The sequence below is a fragment of the Aedes albopictus genome, chromosome 3 (genome assembly GCF_035046485.1).
Source record: "Aedes albopictus strain Foshan chromosome 3, AalbF5, whole genome shotgun sequence".
Lineage (NCBI taxonomy): Eukaryota > Metazoa > Arthropoda > Insecta > Diptera > Culicidae > Aedes > Aedes albopictus.
In genome coordinates, this window is record NC_085138.1 from 8,643,323 (window position 1) to 8,660,548 (window position 17,226).

A 17,226-nucleotide genomic window follows, 5' to 3' on the forward strand; every position below is an offset into this window, starting at 1 on the left:
TATTTTGTAAACTAGTGTAATTCGTAGGTAAAATATCGGGAGAGCTCCTGAAGAAAAGCATAAAAAATCACAAAGGTGAAACATGTTTGAACTTTTTCAAGAACCGTGCTGCTGATATTCCGGAAGATGGAAGCGTAGGGGTCGTCATTCCGGAGACGGCGGGTTCGATTCCCGTTCTTGTAGGAAAAAAAATCTCGACTCCCTGGGCATAGTGTATCATTGTACTTGCCTCACAATCAAGGTGGCCACTCAACTCGCTAAAATAAATCCCCGGTTATTTCTCGGTCTAAATCACAGAAACATGTGGGAAGCCCTCCGGCGCAAGGGTCCCCCTGAGAAAATCATCGGCCTCATTGAAGCACAGTACAGGGCATTTTCGTGCAGAGTACTGCACAACGGTGTTTTGACCGATCCCATCCGGGTCGTTGCTGGAGTGAGGCAAGGATGTATCCTATCACCGCTACTGTTCCTCAACGTAATCGACGAGATCCTGGTAGGTGCGATTGACCGTGAACCAAATCGTGGGTTGCTTTGGCAGCCCCTTACCATGAAGCACCTAAATGATTTCGAATTGGCTAATGACGTTGCCCTCCTAGTTCAACGGCGCTCTGATATGCAGAGCAAGCTCGATGATCTTGCCAATCGCTCCTCAGCGGCAGGTCTTCCCATCAACGTCAACAAGACCAAATCGTTGGATGTAAACACTGTCAACCCTTCCAGCTTTACGGTAGCTGGGCAATCAGTGGAGAATGTTGAAAGCTTTCAATATCTTGGTAGCCAAATGGCGGCTTATGGCGGCATCAAGATCGACATAGGTGCACGGATCAAGAAGGCGAGGGCTGCTTTTGCGAGTTTAAGAAAAGTACGGAGAAACAACCAGATAAGTCGACGCACCAAATTCCGAATTTTAAACTCGAACGTGAAATCTGTGCTGCTCTGCTATACGCCAGTGAAACTTGGTGTGTATTAGGGGAGAACACTAAACGGCTGCAGGTCTTCATTAATAGATGCCTGCGGCATATAATTCGTGCATGGTGGCCTCACAATTGGATCTCCAACGTGGAGCTCCATTGTCGATGTCATTAAAAGCCGATAGCGACAGAAATTCGGGAGCGAACGTGGAGGTGGGTCGGCCACACTCTACGCAGGGGTGGAAACGAAATATGCAAGCAAGTGTTATTGGAACCCAGCAGGACATCGCAGAAGAGGCTGACCCAGAGGCTCATGGCGGCGCAGCCTCAACAACGAAATCAAGCAAGTCGATAGAAATTTGACCTGGCCACAGGTCAAGGCGATGGCTTGCAATCGCCCAGGATGGAAATCTTTCAATTCGGCCCTCTGCACCACCGTGGGTGCCCGGGACTGAAAGTAAAGTAAGTTAATACGGTTTGCAAAACCTCTCGGAGAGTGGTCCAGTTAGCCTGAAGATGCTCATAAAGAGATTATTAAGAGGTTTTGATGTATAAATCAGTAATATTGTTTTATAATATTGGTCATGAAGATCTCTTAAAGAGCCAAACAAAACTTAAAATGTTACTTGGGCTATGCCTGTTCCCGGAGGGGAACTATTACCTACTTTGTCATGCTAGGTTTGGGGTCACTACCAAGCAGATTCCGATGTATTCTGGTGAATCTTTGGTGCCCGATTCCTTGGGGTCACTCATAAACCACGAGGACTCTTTGCGGGAAGGGGTAGAGGTGGGTGGTTGTCTGGTCAAATTCTATGCTCCATACAAATTTCAAAATTTGTGTATGGACGAAAGTCTATGAGAGAGGAGGGGGGCGGATCTGAGATGACCAATATTTGGTCTACGTGGTTTACTAACAGCCTTTTTTGTTTGTTGCATTCCTAAAAACACAGGGAGGAACTCCGTCCCAGTCCTGACCATCGATAGACACAAACCAGTAGATGTTGCACGATCCTACCGTGGGGTGTCCTAATTTCGTGCAGGTCCAACTGATTATATTTAGAGAACATAATCATAGAACTAATTATTGAATTGTCCATGATATTTCACTTTAGGTGTTATAGCTTAAATTAAATTTGGACAATGGGGCACGTTCGGTGTAGTACTAGATTTGTAGTAATGAGCTGAATTTTAGTATGGTGAGAAGGTCAATTATCCGTTCAGGCTTGTAAACATTCGACACTTTTCACTACCTTCGTTTCGTTGCCGCGGTCGGGTGTCAGCTTGCTTTGTTTCATTCGAGCGCGACCGCTACCTCTTACAAACAACACGAGCGGCAGAACGAAGATCAATAAACAAAAAAGGGGATCAAATCAACGTCGTCTGACACGATGACATTTGTCTAATTCCAGCTTTTCGCAAAATTTCAGCCAATTTTGATTAAGATTGGTATAATATTAGTTTATTCGTGTGTGATAAATCGATTACGACACATACATTTAGCCAAAACAGCTCTCTTTATGGGAAAGACAGGAATAACAAAAACCGAACCATCTCCCGAAGATGCAATCGTGGTCAAGCGCATTCATTTGACATTTTTGTTCCGTACAGTAGTTTGATCGCTTGTGTTGCGAATGTTGGAGACAAAGGCAGCCGAATATCGACGAAAAGGTGTTTAAGACTGTGATCGCTAACAAGACTGTCCGTTACTGCAATGAAATGGTCCAAAAAGCGTGGCTGTTTGAGCAAAACTTTGGATAACTATGTTGTTTATGTCGCAAGGAATGGAGAAAACAACAACACTGTTGTCCACATGTCTTTTCCCGTACAGTACAGCAACGCGTGTAACCGAATCCAGCAGGTTTCGGATAATGTCCCCCGGTCGATCGGTAACCTTGCCCAAGATCTCGACCTGACGGCTTGGAAGGTAAACATGATACTGTGTAAAATGCTCATAAGCCATTCGGAGAAATTGTTGGTCTAATTGCTACCTATTTGACCGTAATGGATAGATTTCGATCATGGTCTTCCTTTAGATTCTGAACAATCCATAAAAATGACCAAATCATCAATAACGCGACTTTTTCCAGAATGTTTTCCAAAGACCAATGGCTGAAATTGTCAGAACATTCGTAAAATGATCAATCTATCAGTTTCGTCGTGGAGCAATGCGATTTTCCAGATCAATGGTTTTTCGTGGCCTATGAATCTAATTGAGGTTGTTATTACTTTTTGGACCTGGGTGCCCACTGGGTGGTCCTTTGAAAGATACTGAACATTCATAAAAATGTGCAATTCATAAATTTCATCCAAGAAACATTAGAGTATGGATTTTAGATGACCAAAATCCAAGCCAAAATCTGATCTACGTGTTTTATGAACGCGTAATAAATGAACAGCCCCCATACAAGATTGAACAATTGATAGCCAATGTTCGTTGATTTTCGTACAATTAGTTGCACGCGCAGGAATTTCTCATATTTTCCACAAAGACATACTGCTTCACCTGTTTCGAAACAATTCGAATATATATTCACTTTTCACGAGAGAATTGATTTATCTACCACTAGCCTATTTATATAGTTCACTTCATTCTCTTTGTCGTTAATGCAAATTTACTTCGTACGTACTAACATTTAAGCAGCAAAGATTAATTATTTACACTCTGGCTCCCTCTAGGAGTCCATTCACTCACTTGATTTTTTTTTCAACATCCTATGAGCTAGTTAGGCGAAAAGGTTAGGGAAAGGAGGGATTAACGGAATACATTTTTACACAATGATTAGTATCCCTTTTGTCAATCGTATCCGGGGACTACAGATAACACGAGACGGATAATAACACATATCAGAAACGACAGGAGCGGGTATTCTAAAATCGAATTCGGAACAAGATCGGAGAGGTTGACATAAGATACGAAGGAACGTTTGGATGACCAAGAAAACATCACAATTCGCCGTTTTGTCACGAACACGGGTGAAAGAGGAAAGGATAAAAATAACGTCTCGCACTCGCTCTGTTTTTCTTCTCTCTCGCTCTCAAAAAGGAACCTAACACCACTAATTAACGGATTTCCGTTGATGATTTTAGCTTTTCTTTTGCATCCGTTCATACATAACTAAAATTTCAGTTGCAGTTTTTTTTATACTTTTTCTCTGCTGTATGCCCGAAACTGCGCAGGTTTGGGGTCAAGTCGCAAACTATTTACACATGTTTTTTGCACTATTTTCAAAGGTTTTTTTTTATCCCTCGATCGTACTATTTGTAACGATCGCAACCAGCCAAAACGACGCACATGCGGAAAAGAAATATGTTGTTGATCTATAGAAATATAAGCTTCCTACCTGTATGTTGCCGGGATGTGCGTGCGTGTTCTTATCACAGGTGGTGGTGGCCCCTCCCCCCCCACTTGCTTACTGCTTGACGCGCAGCTTGGTGTTCTCTTCCTCCTCGGAGGCCTGGGACGTGCTGTTACTGTTGGGCGAATCCGGTCCACTGCTGGCCGAGTTCGACTGGTTCCGACGGATGTAGACCGGTTCGGTTTGGCCCCGAACGCAGTCCTCCGTAATGTGAACGGTCTTCACATCCGATCCGGGCACTTCGAACATCGGTTCGAGCAGGAGCGTTTCCTACGGGATGGAATGTGTTGCGTTACTCACTACTTCATACCGTTACATCAAATGAGGAACCCTACCATGATGGCTCTCAGCCCACGGGCACCGGTTTGTCTTTCCATCGCCAGCTGTGCGATCTGCTTCAGGGCTGCTTCGGCAAAGGTGAGCTCCACCTGATCCATACCCAGCAGGGCTTTGTACTGTGGCACCAGGGCGTTACGCGGCTCGGTCAAGATACGCACCAACATGTCCACATCTAGGCTGTGGAACGGAACGAGCACCGGGAAGCGACCGACAAATTCCTGTGCGAAATTATGATTCATAAAGTAGATAGGTTTCTTTTGGGAGTAGTTCACAACTAAAACTTACAGGAATCATTCCGAATTCCACCAAATCCTTGGCTTGCACTTTCCTTAGGTTGGCATCGCGTTCGACCTGGTCGTTGTCCATCGGTGCGGCCGAAGCTTGAGCTGCACGACGGCCTTCGGAGGAGCTAGCCGGCATGCCGAAGCCCAGATACTGTAATATAATAAATAAGTTTTGAATGTGAGTGGGAATTAAGGAAAGCTTGTATTTATTTATGTTTGTGGTTTTATCGGGAAGTGTAAGTAACATACTGTTTGAAGACGACCCAACCGTAGTTATTTCAGATTCAGAGGCCAAAAGTTGAAAGTCTTACACAATAGTTCAAAAAAAAAAAAATCTTCAATGTAGGTTCTCAACATCTGATAATATTCTCAAGTTCTATTCCAGCACAACTTTTATACCATCGTTACATTCTGGTCCGTATAGACTACCCGTCCGTATAGACGTACTCTAGATGATTGAAAGAAATGATAACTACTCAAAAACAATAGATAAGGACGTTGCTTTACTCTATCATTTTTAGACATCCCCTTCCCTAAGCAACATTCAGTAATCCTCGAGCCTCTAGTCTTAGGAAAAGTTCCTAGGGAGATCCTAGGACAAATATCGGGGGCAATCACGGAAAGAATCCCTCACAAAATTTCAGGAACTACTCTTGCAGGAATCCCGGGATAAATTGTGGGAGAAACTTTGGGAGGAATCTTGTAAGGAACCTCGGAAGGAATCAATTGAGAAACCCTAGAAATAATCCAGAAGGTATCCCGGTAGAAATCTTTGGAGGAATCGCGGGAGACATCCAAGAAAGAATTCAGGAGGAATTTCTAAAGGTATCCTAGCAGAAATCTTGGAAGGTCCCCAAGAGGAAATCATTGATGAAGATATTAAAATAATCTCGGAAGAAATCCCTTTAGAACCATAAGAGAAATCCTTAAAGGAAATCCGGGAATTATCAATTAATGTATCCCACATAGCTGTCCCTAGAATAAACACGAGATAAATACATGAAAGAATGCCGAAGGAATACCAAAAGGAAGAAGTACCAAACGGAATTCCGGGAAAAATCAATGCATGAATTAATGAAGATATTCATCAAGGAATAGGGGGGGGGGGGAATTCTTGAAAGAACTTCTGAATGAATCACGGGAGGAACTCCAAGAAGAAATCTGCGAAGCTTCAATGAGACAATCTCAGAAGTATTCAACAGAAGATCCTGGGAAGAATTCCTGAAAGGAATCCATGGAAGGTGCCATGAAGGAAGCCCGAGACAAAAACTCTGGAAGAATTATAAAGGTATCCCAGTTAAAATGTCTACAGGAGTCTGTATGGACATTCTGGAAAAATCTCCAGAAAAAACGGAAAGAATACCGGGAGAAACTACTAAAAGAATCCTGGAAAATCCCTGAAGAAATCACAGAAAAAATCTCTGAAGGAACCTCGAGAAGAAGCAATCCCAGGAGAAGTCTCTAGCAATCCCGGGAAAATCTCTCGAAGAATCTCTGAATGAATTTAATGAAAAATGAATTTATTGAAAAATTGGGGAGGAATCCCCAATGGAAGTCTAGGAGGAAACCCCAAAGAAACTACAGGAGAAATCCCTGCAGGAATTCTAAGAGGAACCACCGAAGAAATCCCGGGGTGAATTAAAAACGGAGTCCTCAAATGTTTTTCAAGAGCACACCCCGAAGGAATTTCAAGAGGAATCCCCATAGGAAGTTCAGGAGGATTCCCAGAAGAGGAAATCCCGGAGGAATTCTATGAGGAATCCCTGAAGTAATTCCAGGAGGAATCTCCAAAGGAATACTAAAAGAAAACACCAAAGGAATTTCAGGAGGAAACCGCGAAGGAAGTCTAGGAGAAAACCTCGAAAGAAAATCTAGGAAGAATCTCCGAAGGAATTCCAAAGGAATTGTAGGAAAAAAATCCGAAGGCATTCTAGAAGGAATCTCCATGGAAATTCCATGAAGAATTACTGAAGAAAGTACAGGGGAACCCCTGAAGGAAGTCCAGGAGGAATCACCGAAGAAGTTACAGGAGAAATCCATGCAGGAATTCCAGAGGGAATTCCAGTAGGTACCTCCAAAGGATTTTCAGGTGGAATCCTCGAAGGATTTTCAGCGAAATCTCCCAAAGGGAATCTTTTCGGGTAGGAAGAAGGATTTGTATGAGGTATCCCCTAAAGAATACCTGGAGTAATTCCAGAAGTAAATCCTGAGAAATACTTGTAAGAACTTCATTAAAGATCCCTCAAGAATATCCTGGAAATATGCCTGAATATAATCCTAAGGAAATTAATGAAGGAACTCCTACAGGATTCCCTGAAAGAACTCCTGTAGGATTTCTTGAATGAGCTTCTGAAGAAATCTGTTATATAACTCCTGAAGGCATCCGTGAGTCCTCCTGGAAAATCTCAATCTCAATCTACAATCTGAAAGAGGAGCGATCCCTGGAAGAACTTCGGGCAGAATCCCCAAAGGAACTCCTCGAGGAATGCCTAAAAGTTATCTTGGAGTAATCTTAGTAGAAGGAACTTTTATATATATTTATATATATTATATCTCTGAATAAAGTTTTGGGGGAATCCCTGAATTCTCCTGGAGGTATCCTTGGAGCTTCCTATAAGAATCTCTAAAGGTGCTCCTGAAGAGATTTCTATAGGAACCTCCGTAGGAATCGCTGAAGAAATTCAAAAGCAATCTCTGAAGAAACATGTGCAAAACTCCTTGAAACTCCTGGAGGAATCTCTGAGGGTGCTCCTGGACTAATTTCTGTTAGAACTCCTGTAGAATTTTCCAAAGGAACTTCAGAAGAAATCTCTGCAGGAACTTTTTTTTTTTTTTGCTAGGTTTCTAGCTGCACTCTGAATAGAGTTGAAACCTCTACACTAGACCCGAAGATAGAAAAGAGTACGTAATCTTTCAGAAGCAGTTTGCCAGCCGTACGCGGAAAATGATATCCATTAAGACACTGTTGCAACTGACTCAGAAAGATACGGTAGACGATTGGAAAGTTTTCAATTGGTCAGTCAGTCAGGATTTGCCTATGTAGTGTTATGGTCACACGGTTTGTGTTTGTTTCCTTGTTTGATTTTGTGGTATGGTTAAATATGTTTTTCTCCTCGTTAAGTCAGTTGTCGTATGTTGTTTTTTTTTTTATTCATCGAATCAATCGAAACCTAAATATAGTCGATCCTGTGTCAAATTGTTTTCTTGATTTCGCTAATCGTTTTCTACTTGTGTTCATCTCTTGTGTCCTTAAATTGTCATCGGTCCAAAATCCACAGAAACATGTAACTGAAATTCTGAACATCTAAGAGATAATCAAAAATACGCCAAGTTGGTCAGTTGATTGCAATAAAATTTTAAAATAATAAAGATTTAATTTCATGTCAACTTTTATCCCGCTACAAATACTATTAAAAATATTCAAATTCGTTCAATTGTCCTATCGGTCCTACCTAGATGAACCATGTCATTTTCTCAAGCGTAGCCTAGTAATGTCAACCTAGTCATACACAAGTAGGGTAATTGTTACCTTCGTTGTGGTAGTACCTATTGTTGCGGTAGTGGCAATTGAGCACTTTTTCGACTGAAATGTTACCAAAAGGCATTTTTAATAGATGTATTATGCTTAAATTATGAGATTGCACCATTTGTGTGCTTAAGATTTGCCCAAAAACCTATTTAAAAAAAATATTTTCCTTATTTTTTTTGCTGCTGTGTTCCTATTGTTGCGGTAGTGTTCCTAATGTTGCGGTATCCCATATGATTTCAATGGGATACCGCAACAATAGGAACCAAAATTATATTTTACCTCCATAATAGGAACAGTGTGCCTAATGTTGTGGTAAGCGATTTATGATCGAAAACAGAGAGAAACGATAGTTTTTATATTTTTCCAAGCAAATTTGGATAGAAAACTACCAACTAACGTTTTGCAACCCTTCATTAGATGGTAGATCATCGTTTTTAAAATGAATTTACCTTAATACCACAACGATGGGCACACTTACCCTAACTTTGTTCAGTTAATATAAAGCAGTCAGTTTTTGTCCAAAATGTCACGTCGAACGCATTGACGTCAACAATGCGTTTAAGTGTTCGCACGTTAGCTTTGAATCTATCAGCACAATTAAGTGCTGCAAATCTCCTTCCCACTATTGATTCTTCGGTCGATTTTTATTGCTTTATTTAAAGAAAATATGACCAACTAACATTGTAAAGATTCGAAAAAGCGACTATGACATTAATAAATTACTATGTAATAAAAATCAACCGAGAAACGTGGGAAATAGAGCCCAAACAACATTTTGAAGTCAGATGGCTGTAAAAGGTTCCAAAACCTGTCACAAATCCTATAATATTTTTATTAGGATTTGTAACGATCATCAAAACCTTCTCAAATCCAACCGACTTGGAACTATTGCTTGGGAATAGACTCTACTGAGCCCCGGCGGTTCCTCCTGTTCATCGAGCATGTCTGATGCATATGATCAGCCATACTCCATCTGCAGCAGCCGGTTCGTGATGAACCGTTGGAGGCGCATTAAAGTGTTAAAAAGGTGATATGTTTCACTAAAGAACACTACATTACAATAATCAAAATGAAACTCCTTCACTTTAATACCGTCAACCCCTGCGCTTGGCCAGGGTGAAATCTCTGCAGGAACTTCTAGACTAACTTCTAAAGATCTCCTGCAAAAATTGCTGAAGAAACTTCTTACGGAATTCTTGAAGGATCTCCAGGAGGCCTTTGTGCATTCTCCTGAAAGAATCTCTTAAGATATTTCTGGAAGGATACCTGAGGCATCCCGAAGGAATCCCCGAATGAATTTCAGAAAGGATTCTTGAAGAATTTCCAGCAGGGATGCTAGAAGCAATTCCTGTAGCGATTCCGTCCATCCTTGATGAAACTCCCGCTGAAGGATCTCCCTTAGCGATCCCTACAGAACGTCAGTAGAAATCCCTTGTCGGAGTTTGTTCTAGAGGAATTTCTGATGAAACTTCTGAATTAGTTCTTAAAGAAACTCGTGTAGGAATTCATGAAGAAACTTCAGAAGGAATCCCTGAAGAAACTCTCAGACTAATCTCTGACGGACCTCTTATGGGAACCGCTGAAGGATCTTCTGGATGAATCTCTGATGTATCTCTAGGAGGCATCCCTGAATCCTCCTGAAAGAATTTTTGTAGAAACTCCTGGTGTTTCCCTAAGAGCAATGGGATGTTCGAGCAAATCAGATATGTCAGGAAGTAATCGCGGTTCATATCTGTAACGTAATGTTGTGGGTATAGAATTCATAAAGGCTCCAGTTTTTGAAGGATTGAATTTGATGAATCATATTATGGAAATAACAACGTTGATTGAGAAATATGGGTGTCTGGTACAATGCTCCTTCATTGCTTTTCGATTGCAACAGTTTTTCTTGGGATTTTTTCAAGGCTCAAGCAGATGTTCGTCCAAGGATTTCTTCATAAGAGTTTTCCGATATTTCTCTCGGATTTTTGTGCAGGATTTTGTTAGTAGTTTCTCCCGGGGTTTCTCTTGAAGGGGTTTAAGAGTTTCTCCTTTAATTTTCCTTATATTTCTTCCCTGGATTACTCCCAAAACTTTTTATTCTGAGATATCCCAGTTTTTCTCAAGATTTCTTCCAAAGTTTTGTCTCGATAATTTTCCAATACGTCTTTTGGGAGTTTCTCAAAATATTTCACATGTATTCCTTACGGTATTTCTCCGGAATTTTCAGTAAGCTATTCCAGGAGATATTTCGAGAAAAATTCCTGGAAAAATCGTTGCAGTAAATACCGGAAAACTTTTGGAATAAATTCCTTAGGATTCCTCAAAAATTCAAAGAGGCATTTATCGGAATTCAGAAATCCTGGAAGATTTTCAAGGAAGAAATCCGGGAAAAAATGTTCGAATCTGGGAAAAAATCCGGAAGAATCTGTAGAAGTTTTCGATAGGCGTTCCAAAAGGTACTTTGTAGAAGTTCACTGACGGAAGTTGTGGTAAAATCCTTGTACATAGCGTAGATGGATTTTAGCTAGTACTAGTACAAAATAACAATAGAAATCGTTTCATACGTTCGTTAGAACATTACCCGTTGAACTCCAAATAAAACGAATTGAGAACAATCCAGTGAAATTAGACCATCACCAAAGGACAAATTGAAATCATTTCATTCCCTCGTCAGAACATTTCCCGTTCAAAACCAAATGAAACAAATTGCAACCCTCCTCTTACCTTCTCATTCAGCCGCCTGGCGATCAACCGATCCAGTCCCGTGTACGCTCCGGATGCCACGAACAGAATATTGGTAGTGTCGACCTGGACCGTTTCGCCCCGCAGTTTCCGCGGGGAATTTCGCTCCGGCACGTTCACAATGGTACCCTCAAGCATTTTCAGCATGCCCTGTTGAACGCCCTCACCGCCAACATCCCGCAGCTGGTGAATCCCCGGGACGGCACCAATCTTATCGACCTCGTCCAAGAACACAATACCGGTTTGAGCACGTTCCACACTAAAATGGGGAAATTGGAAACGGTAAGAAGATCGTTTATAACCTGACATATAAGTACAGGTTTCAAAATTTGGTGAAATCCGAAATTTCGACAAAAGGGCCAGATCCCGGAATTGATTACCCGAGAGGTCTTGATATGGGCACTAATCAATTGGGATAATATGAATTGTTTGTTGCTTCTTTACCTGTAGTTGGCATCCTGTAGCAGTTTGGCGATGACGCTTTCGATGTCCTCACCGACGTAGCCAGCTTGCGTCAGCGTGGTACAATCACAAATGGCAAACGGAACATCCAGACACTTGGCAATCGTCTGCGCCAGCAGGGTTTTTCCCGAACCAGTCGGTCCCAGCATCAGGATGTTACTTTTCTCCAGCTTGAGCTCGTGTGTCTTCTTGTCGAGCAGTTCCGAGCCCGGGTGGTGCGCTTGCGATGCATTGGATGAAGCCAGCGGAGGACGGGGCACTTCCGAGGGGGCCGAGCTCATCATGGTGTGACCGATGCCGGAGATGTGTAGTAGATCACCACTGCGGGACATTGCATCTATTTGCTGCGCTCCCCCTTGGCCTCCGCTGCTCGCCGGCGGTGGCAGATTGTGATAGATTCGCTTGTAATGGTTGTACACAGCCACGGAGAGGACTTTTTTGGCCAGCTCTTGGCCGACAACGTGCCTATCGAGGTATTCCATGATTTTCTTCGGCGGCGGAGGTGGCTTCCGTTGGCCCTTGGCTTCTGTGTCCTTGATGGTTTTCTTGGAGTCAACTTCGCTTAACACCACGAAAAAGTGATGACATTTTTCGCACTTTACGAACCTCGTGGAACTGACAAAGGTTTCCACGTGTGTGCAGGGATCACCACACTTTGGGCAGGACAAAACGTTCTTTTTATTCGGTGGTTCTTTACCATTGCCATCTTTACCACTGCCACCGGAACTAGACGCTGACGAGCCGCCCGAACCGGATCCGGGCGTGTTGGAACCATCCTTGGACGATTTATCACACGTGGAAGAAACGTGGAACCGCCGCAGTTGCTGATGGTTGTGTCCTGCACTTCCGGCCTTACTGCAGCATTGCGAGTGATCTGAGAAAGCACAGTGCTGATGGTTGTGCTGGTGTGACGCTAGAAGACAGAGTAGACCTGGAAATGCGGAAGAGAAAAAGGGAAATTATCAGACAAAGGAGCTACAAAGGTAGGTATATGTTTCAAAGCGAAGAGCAAAGAGAAAGGAATGCAGATAAAAATTAAACAAACGAAAAAATCTTATGCCATAGAAAAAAGCCTTGAGATGCGAAAACTCTAATAAGAATGAAAGTATTGTTTTGGCAAAACACAAAGAAAATGTAAACTCGATAAATGTTGATGTAAATGTGAGTGTTGAATCATCATCAACATTCATCATTGGTTGAAGATGTATAAAAATAGGCCAACACTGATGTAACAAATGTGTGAACCTGTTATGAAGCTTCGATTTAAGTCAACCGGTTTCATAATCGTTTCATTTCCGCTATTTCTGCGGCTAGGGCGTTTGACTTATAATCGCTATAAGCGCCCTAGCATCATCTGCAAATGGTTCTAGATTTAGGTACATGATTCATTTCTGGATCGACAAGTCTCTTAACTTGGAGCTTGTCTATTCATCTAACTTGATCTGAGTTGAGCATGTCACGTGCTTCCCAGATCAATTAAAAGCAAATGTCGATTTATGAAGAAAATTGGGATTTCGACTTACTGTCCCATTCGGCCTAACGTACTTCGCCTTAACGTACTTCGTTCGGTTAGGGACAATCACCGTGGGACTCGCTATTATTTGGATCGATTGGCTTTTATCGATGAATTGAAACAAAAGTCGCATGTAAATATTCTGCGTGACGCGTTTCGGATTACTACTGGAGGAATACATGAGCAATTCCTGGAAGATTTCCTGAGAAACTTGTTGATGTACTGCTGAGAAATTCCTGGAAGAATTCTCAAAGAAGTACTAGAGGAATTATTGAGGAACTTCTGGAGGAATTCCCGAATAATTTTTGGAAAGTTTTTTATTGGGAATCCTGGAAAAAGACTTGGAGAAATTCCTTAAAGGCTACTGGAGGTATTGCCGGGGAACTTCTGGTTGAATTCCTGAGAAAGTCCTGTAGGAATTCCCTAAGAATTCCAGAAACTTCTGGGGGAATTCCTGAGGAACTTCTGGAAGTAATCCCGAAGAACTTGTGGGTGAATGCCTAAGGAACATCTGGAAGAATTAGCGAATAATTCTGTAGGAATTCCCTAGGAACTCCATAAACTTCTGTGGGAATTCCCGAGGAACTCCTGGAAGAATTCCCGAGAACTTGTTAATAAATTCGTGAGAAGTTTCTAGAGAAGTTCCCCAGGATATCCTTGAAAACTTTTCGAGGAACTTCTGGGTGGATTTTTAAGGATTCCCAGGGAGATTTTCCGGGGAACTCTTTGAAGAATTCCCGGTGAACACTTAGTGGAATTCCCGAGGACCTCCAGGAGGAATTCCTGAGTAACTCCTGGAAGAATTCCAGAGCAACTCCTGGAGAAATTTCCGAGGAAGTTTTGGACGAATTCTTGAGAAACTTATTGAGGGATGCCCGGGGAATTTCTGCATGAATTTACGATGAATTTCCAGAGAACGCTTAAAGGAATTCCCCAAGGACTTTTTGATACATTTCTAATGAACATCGGTAAAAATTGAGAAGAATCCTTGGATAAATCCCCGAAAGTAATCTCTGAAAAGTCCTAGGAGAAATTTTTGAAGGAATTCAGTGAAGAATTGTTGATGGATGTTTCCCTTTTTAAGATAATTCCACAATCCCTCTGGGATCGTTACTAAATGTTTTATGCGATGGTATAGAATCCTTCTTAAAATATTCCACAAAAACTTTTTGGGTACTTCCAGCATCCTTCTGAGATGTTTCAAATTGCCTTCTGGTTTATGAATCCCCCTGGTATAGTTCCATAATTCTTATGCAATGATTCCTGAAGATTTCTGAAATGAATCCTGAATCCACAATCGATAGTTCCAGAATTAATCCGGGATGATTATTAGTTTTTTTTTGGGATGGCTCCAGAATTCTTCGGGATAGTTCAAGAATTCACGGATTGTTCCAGAATCTTCCTGTGATGCTTCTAGGGTCCAGATTTTGAATCCTTTTTGATCATTTTAAGATAGTTCTTAAACTTTTCTTGGATGACTCTAGATTACTTTTATGATAATTCCTTTATTTTTCTTGAATATTTCCCGGATTCTACTGGGATGGTTACATAACTCTTCTGTGATAATTCATAAATATTTCTGGGATGAAACTCGTTATGGGAAAAAAAAATTTAAAAGCCTTTATGAAATGATTCCTGAATCTTGCGTAAGTTTCAAGTGCCGTATGAAATAGTTCCCGATTGGTTCAGAGATGGTTCCTGGTACTTTCCCGGAAAGTCTTTCCATGAAGAATTCTAGAATCATCCCAAAAGGATTCAAAAGTTATCTCAGAAGTATTCAGGAACCAACCAGAGTTATTCAAAACATCCCTGAAGGATTCCTTGTGAGATAGATTCTCAAAAGCATAACAGTAGACTTTTGAAACTAATTCAGAAGCATTCAGAAACCATACCAGAATGATTCTGGGAACATTCCAAAACGATTCTGGAACAAGGCAGTAAACATTTCAGAAAAAAAAACCCAGCTTGATTCTGGGAATATCCCTGAATGATTTTGGATGCTTCCTAGAAATGTTCAGGAGTATTCAGTCGATATTTCAGAATGATTCCCAGAAGAATTCTCGAAGCATACCAAAACGGATGTGTTACCATCCATGAAGGGTCTTGAAATCAGCCTGAAAGGATTCCGCAATCAATCCTTGAAGGATCCTGAAATAATGCCAGTAAGATTCTAGAACCTATCCCGAAGAATTGAGAATATATCTAAGAAAGATTATCAAAGGGATTCCTAAAGCATCCCTGAAGGATCCTGAAACCATCCCAGAAGTATGCTGGGAACATTCTTAATGGTTTCTGGAACCACTTCGGAAGTACTCTAAAACCATACCAAAAACTTTTTAACTATTTCGTAAGAATTTGAGAACATAGTGAACTTCAACCCAGAACATGAACAGCATCCCAAATAGATTACGGAATCTTTCTTGAAAAAATAGGTAACATCACTGAAGAATCCTGGAACTACATATTTCATTAGGATTCAGAGACCATCCCAGAGAATTCTTGAACTTCCCGAATCCCCGAAGGCGCACCTGACGGTTTCGGAACCATCTCAGAATTTTTTTGAAAATACATCCATTCCATTCCATCTCGGTTTTGCTATCAGTTCAATCAAAATATTAAAAAGTTCAACAAGCAACTTTTTGAAATGTATCAGAATAATTCGGGATCTCCCTTGGAATGCCCTCTCGCCATCTGCGAACTGCTCAAATAATTCTAGACCGAAATCATTACTTGACGATTACTTGTCCTATCTTTTTCCACAGTACTCACAAATTGGAAATTAGGTATCCTTAATAGTCAGTTTCTGACTTGATATGACTTTAAAGCGTCATGGGCGCTCGAAATGTAAATATGCAAATAGGCATTGCATTTTTAAGGAATCAAAATGACTGTTTTTGATTAGTTTTTAGTTTTGTAAACTATATGAGTATGAACAATTTCTCTGCAGTGATTCCATCTGGAATTCCTCCAGATATTCCTTTAAAAATTCATCTAGGGATTTTTCCCGGGATATCTTTAAAGGTTCTTCCAGTGATTCTTCAAGTACTGTTTTCGAGGTTTCCTTCAGGAATCTCTCTTAAGGTATTTCTGCAGATATTCCTTCAGAGATTTCTTCAAGGATTTCTACATTTCTTCCTTCCAGAATTTCGCCATTTGGAATTATTCGAAGGAGGTATTTCAGCAGAAATGTCTACCAGAAATTATTTCAAAAAATTTACTAGAGATTATTCAAAAAATAATTCCTTTAAAAATCTATTGGGATTCCATCCAAGTATTCCTTCAATAATTCACCCAGAAATTACTGCAGACATGGAAATCTTCAAATGTTTATCCAGGGATTCCTCCAGGAATTTGCTAAGAAAGCTCACGTGAGATTCCCTAACGAATTCCTCGTGAGATTGCTTCCGGGATTCACAAATTTCTACAAGATTCCTCCAGGGATTCACCTGGAAATTCTTTCTGTGATTTTTTCGGGAACAACTTCCATGATTATTTTGAAAATGCCTCCGAAAACTCTTCTTGGGATTTCTTCAGGAATTCCTCCTGGAATCCTTCCAGATACTCCTACAGTAATTTATCTAAGACTTCCTCCAGGAACTGTTTAGACATTCCTGGGGTTTCTTCAGGAACTACTCCAGGGATTTCTTCAAGAACTGCTACAGGGATTGCTCCAAAAGTTCCACTGCGTACTCTTTTAAGGATTCCTTCAGGAAATTTCAGCGATTTCTTCAGTACTTCCTCCTTGGATTTCTTCAGAAACTCCTCCTAGAATTTCCTCAGAAATTGATCCTTGGATTTCCTCAAAAGTTCTTCCTCGGATTCGTCCAAGAATTTTCTCTAGAAATTCCTCCAGGATTTCTATGAGAAACCCTACATGGATTCATCTAAAAATTCTTACAGGGACTCGTCCGGGAATTCCTCTAGAAATTCCTCTAGGGAATCTAGGGGAATTCCTCGAGGAATTTCTTCAGAAATTTCCCCAGGGATTCCTCCCAGAATTTCTTAAGAGATTCCTCCAGGAATTCATTCAGTGATTTCTTCAAGAATTCCTCTAGGGATTTCTCCAGGACTTCCACCTGGGATTCCGCCAGGAATTTGTCCTCCAGGA

The 17,226-nt window shown here is 41.2% G+C and overlaps 1 protein-coding gene across 1 annotated transcript in view; it reads right to left on the reverse strand.

The window, feature by feature from the left end:
- Nucleotides 1-3,415: 3,415 nt before the first annotated feature.
- The window catches only part of LOC109426266 (ATP-dependent Clp protease ATP-binding subunit clpX-like, mitochondrial), a gene marked incomplete in the record, with an annotated part of 77,977 nt that continues 64,166 nt past the window's right edge, over nucleotides 3,416-17,226 (reverse strand). The window contains 5 exon segments of the mRNA XM_062856155.1: nucleotides 3,416-4,537; nucleotides 4,603-4,824; nucleotides 4,892-5,041; nucleotides 11,126-11,402; nucleotides 11,588-12,539. Of these exon segments, the coding sequence (XP_062712139.1) occupies nucleotides 4,322-4,537; nucleotides 4,603-4,824; nucleotides 4,892-5,041; nucleotides 11,126-11,402; nucleotides 11,588-12,539 (1,817 nt within the window).